Source organism: Hippocampus comes, unplaced genomic scaffold (assembly GCF_001891065.2).
Source record: "Hippocampus comes isolate QL1 unplaced genomic scaffold, H_comes_QL1_v1.1 scaffold487, whole genome shotgun sequence".
Classification (NCBI taxonomy): domain Eukaryota; kingdom Metazoa; phylum Chordata; class Actinopteri; order Syngnathiformes; family Syngnathidae; genus Hippocampus; species Hippocampus comes.
In genome coordinates, this window is record NW_017805352.1 from 89,692 (window position 1) to 94,538 (window position 4,847).

Sequence of the window (4,847 nt, forward strand, 5' to 3'; positions counted from 1 at the left end):
CGATGAGGAATTGCATGAATCTGCCACTTTAGCGAGGTGCCATTGTCCGCACGTATTTAGTTATCAAATATGGTGTGTGACTGTGCAAGCGCTTAATTTGACTGTCTTTTTCCACATCATCAGGAAGAGGGCTACTTAAAGGAAGTTAAGCTGACTGCGGAGATCCTGCGAAGTGCTATCTACCGCAACCGGGAATGCAAAGTGAGCCTCTGTGTCTTGCCTTTTAATTCCCTGCTGCTAATTGGTTTAAAATGGTTGCTCTGAGTACCCAACGCTGTGCTTTCAAATTAGGCTCGGCGTTCCCCCTAAAACGTGTATGGCTCCACATAAAAAGAGTGACTCATCAAGCGTATTCATGAGCTTTATTTTGTTATTGGAGTGGTCTGGTTGATGTGGCTTGCCTATGAGCAGCAACGCCATGGTGACTGGCTGCAAGCAAAGGATGCAACTCAGTCTGTAGTCTGCGATTATAAATTTGAGTGCCAATGACAAAATAAGGAAGCAACACACCAAGTAGACTGGAAGTGCCTTGTTAGCATTGAGTATGACTTGGTGCACCAGAATGTGTTTGGAGAGTGTCTTGTTTTACTTTGCATTTCAAATCCATTGTGGGGCAAAATGATCAAATATAACTTCCCATGAACCGTACACCTCCGTGTGCTTGTGTATGAGGGCTTTGTGTTTTCCCGTTTGCATAGGTGTTGGCCAAAGATACATGCCTCACACTGGTGTTGCACGCCCTTTGGCCATGGCTCCTATTGGACGACTCCATCATGGAGGCAGTGCTGGAGCTCCTCTGCGTCTATACCGCCGACTGCCCCAAAGGTTTCTATATGTCTCAGATGTGTTCCGTTTTTCTTCTGTGCCTCGCTTCATATTTGTCCAATGCGGCCATTGTCCGCTGCACTCACCACTGAGCATTGTGTGTCCCAGTGCAAAGACCGGCGCGCCACAATGCCCACAGTGTGCCGAGGAGAGGCCGTCTCGCTGTGTGTGCGCGACAGCGGATTTCACACCCGAGGGAGATCATTTTTGGAGCCTCTCTGTTCTGCCTCAGTAATTAGTATTCCGGTTTAATTGGAAGTCTGCATGCCGAGAGGCTTGAAAGAAAAAGCAGTTTTTCAGTAGAAGAAAAGTCAAGATTCGCAGGGAGGAAACTGGGAAATGTTACTTTGATAAATAGCTTGTGGTCCCTTTGATGCGTACGCGCCAGGGCACGTGTGCGATGGAAATCGGAGGTTTTATTTGCGAGACTTGTGAGCCGCTTTTCTGGCGCTGTGTAGATTTCGATTTGATTGGCACTGCTTCCTCAGCGGGGGCCGGCACTATTGACACCCACCCCGCATCCCTCAGCCATATAAGCAGAGAGCTATGAGGCATCAGAAAGTACTGAAGTCAGCCAGTGGTTTTTCCCAAAGGGTTAACAGAACAGCAGGTTGTGTTGAGGCTGCGTGCAGTTAGGCTTAATGTTACACCATCCGCCCTCCGGCTACCGTCGGGTCTCCAGAGAGAAAAGTGAATGTTTCATCTCAAGCCTTTCATCTAAGGCCTTATTTGCAGTCAGTTTGTTTTAATCCGTGCATACTTTGACACATATTGTTTTAGCCAGAAAAATGTCAACATTAAAAAAGATGAGAATCCCTCCCAAAATGTGGGAGGAAAAAAAGACATCATCCTTGACGCATAGCTGCAAATTATTTATCTGACTGCGGGAAATAGGTCCATAATGAAGACGATATGCCTCGGCTGGTGTTGAGAGAGCCCGAGGCGAACATTAGCATACATATGTTACTCTGCCGGAATTAACATCACCAACAAGCAGCAACATTCAACAAGTCTGTTACCTGCTTCAAAAACAAAAAACGCTTGCATAGAAAAGAAAATCATCTTCATTTATTTTATGTTACTTCTCCAAAGAGAAGAAAATTGATTAAAGTCATAGCACTGTAACAACCACCCGGAGAGCAACAATCAGTTAACATGTATGACCTCCATAATTGCTTCAAAACTCACTGCTGTTGTTATTAATGAGCTTGGCTTGGTGGTCGACACTTTCCGCAAAGGTTGGGTTAATATTTTGTCTATGTGCAGTAACTCAACTCTTGTTCTTTATTTATGACACACGTTCAGACAGCGTGCAGCCGTGCAAAGATGTTTTGGTGTGGCGGGCAGACATCCGTGCAGCCTGCCGTCTCGTTTTTTGTTTTTGATTTTTTAATATTATTCGGCGCAACTCTGGTGCTTCTGGATAGCGTTAAGATAAATAGCAATCAACTGCTACCTCCAAAGTGAGGAAGAGAGTAAGTAATACTTCTCAACCCTGTTCTTCACTTTGTTTTTGTTTTTTTGTTAGCAGGATTGCTAACTATTTTGGTTTGACTAAAGAATGGATATACAGGACTTTCATATAGTGTTACCCTGCTATTTGCAAAGGCCAAATTCAGCTCTGCTGCAAGTAGTAAATCCACAAATAATTTTGTAATTGTCCATAAATGCCACAGGATTGATACGCATGAAGCTTCTCACCTCACTTCAACCTAGTTCCTTGGCATCAAGACACCCCAAGATGACACCAAAGTAGCTTTTATATTAGACAGGGCATTACCTTAATTAATTAAAGTTAATGTTTACATTCAGAGAGATTAGCCCACATCTTCAACAATATCTGATGAATGAATTGACTTGTAATCATTATTTTTCTCATGTCCCAGCATGCAGTTCTGTGTGTGGCGGCGGGTCTGGTGTCGCGTCAGGACCAAAAGGCACCGCAAGTGGCTCGCTAATGCACTCCATCATGAAGTTGGCTTCAGGCATCGCCCCTGACAACAGCGCCATCCAGAAGCTTTCCTTCTCCTTGCTGGCTAACTTGGTTATGTCCCGTGACTGTCGGGGCGTCTTGCAGAAGGTAAAATTTGTCCCACCGTAGTCAGAAGCTAGTCGTAGGGTGGAGCCTGACACACTGCTGTCGCTTGATTGGTCAAATAGGATTGAATGGGAAGAACTGAATGGGATCCATATATCTAGATTTGTAAAATGTATGAGAACTGATCTCTATCTGCTTCCAATTGTTTTTCTTTTTTTTTTTTTCTTTTCTTTTCCCAGAACAACTTCCTGCAAGCCTTCACCTCTGTGCCCATGCCCAAGGTGGGTGGCGCCAGGGGTGCAAGCGTCTGCAGCAGCCTGATCGGTCTGTGGCTGAGGCTGCTGGTCAATCTGTCGTTTTCGGACGACGGCCAGCAAAGTATCCTCAGGGTGACGGGAGCGCTGGAGATGCTGGTGGATCTGGCGCCGCATCGACGCACCGCGCTGCTCACCCTTCACAACCTGTGCTTTTGTCCCGCCAACAAACCACATGTCATTGCCAACGGTATGAAAAAGGGGAGCAAGGGGAATAGAATTTGGACTAATTAGCTGCATGAGCAGTGACCTCGTTTGGTTGCTTGTGGCAGCGATTCTCAAAATTATTATTTATTGCCTACGAATAATGTATCTGTGTTCAACTATCTATGCCACTGACATGAGAGTAGTCGTAATTATTAGTGTGTGTGTTTGTGTGTGTGTTTGTGTATGGATGCTGGCTTTTCTGAATTGAGACGACGACTACTACTACTACAACGCTAGGCTGGGCCGGCAGTTTATTTCAGGGCACAAAGCCCACGATGCACGCATGCGGTGAAAACTGTGAATAAGGACCCCCGAGTCTCTGTTTCGACATTGCCAGCTACAGTTTCGGGTTGCGGTGACTAAATTGGCCATATTTTTCTTTTGCTTCGAAAGCTTCCTGTGTCTGTCAGTTATGGTTTGATTATACCTGCTCGTGTTTTGTGCATTTTTGTCTGTTTTTACACCTTTTCTATTTCTTTTCCTCCAGACAAAGCTATGACGGTCCTTTTCTGCTGTCTGGAAAGTAAGGAAATGGAAATGTGCTGCATAGGAGCGTCCGCACTTTGGGCATTGCTCCATAATAACCAAAGGGTACATCCACACGCACACACACCCCCTTCGCGGGCACTGGATGAGTTTGGGCTTTATCTCCAAGTGGAAATAAAAGCAGAAGCTGTATCTGCCACTGTCCCTGTAAATCTTTGGAAAGGCTTTCGAATGTAGCTGACCGGCATTTTTTATCCCCACGTGATCAAGTCCTAATTATAAAAACTGTGCTGGTCTTTGACTGAACACAAAATGTCCATCTTTTTTTTCTTTTCTCCTCCAAGGCTAAGATTACCCTGAAGTGTCCTGCGGTTCGACTGAGGATCGAGGAAGCCCACCGCATGTCGAAGAAGGGTACGCCTTCGCTTTGATTCATATCCGCCGCTGATTTTCATGAATCATTTTAAGCCTTTTTTTTTTCTTCCTTTCTTTTCTTTTTTCATGACTTTTTCTTTTTTACATCACAGATGCTGAAAACCAACAGGAGCCTTTATTCGCCCATTTGTTGAAGTGTCTTGAAAACCTCTCCCAACTGCTAAACACATGATTTCCATTTTGTGTATTGATTACCATGTACAATACTTAGCAAATATTTTCTTATTAAAGTGCCAGTGGGCAACATTGTAAGTTTGTCGACTCCTTCTTTAATATACTTAAGTCAAAGACTAATTGTATTTTTTAGTACTGCACTTTACTGTTTATAATGATGATGCTGTTGAGAGGCCCCAAAATTGTCTCGTTTCATTGTTTATAAAAATTACACTAATGTGTAACTTGGCAGGATGTTTGACTGTTGTCATCCTAACTTTGTCATGAAGGTCAATATAGGATCGGAAAAGATTTTCCCGGGAGAGATCAGAGTGTGTGTGTGTGTGTGTGTGTGTGTGTGTGTGTGTGTGTGTGTGTGTGTGTGTGTG

General features: G+C 44.4%; 1 protein-coding gene across 4 annotated transcripts in view; it reads left to right on the forward strand.

The window, feature by feature from the left end:
• Window positions 1-4,557, forward strand: part of rttn (rotatin) — a 28,719-nt gene extending 24,162 nt beyond the window's left edge. For all 4 annotated transcript variants that reach the window (XM_019871881.1, XM_019871883.1, XM_019871884.1 and 1 more), the window contains exons 43-49: window positions 124-201; window positions 699-825; window positions 2,712-2,905; window positions 3,103-3,367; window positions 3,872-3,975; window positions 4,215-4,284; window positions 4,398-4,557. In XM_019871881.1, the coding sequence (XP_019727440.1) occupies window positions 124-201; window positions 699-825; window positions 2,712-2,905; window positions 3,103-3,367; window positions 3,872-3,975; window positions 4,215-4,284; window positions 4,398-4,477 (918 nt within the window). In that variant the 3' untranslated portion in view covers window positions 4,478-4,557. The remainder of the gene's footprint in view (window positions 1-123; window positions 202-698; window positions 826-2,711; window positions 2,906-3,102; window positions 3,368-3,871; window positions 3,976-4,214; window positions 4,285-4,397) is intronic.
• The last annotated feature ends 290 nt before the right edge of the window (window positions 4,558-4,847 follow it).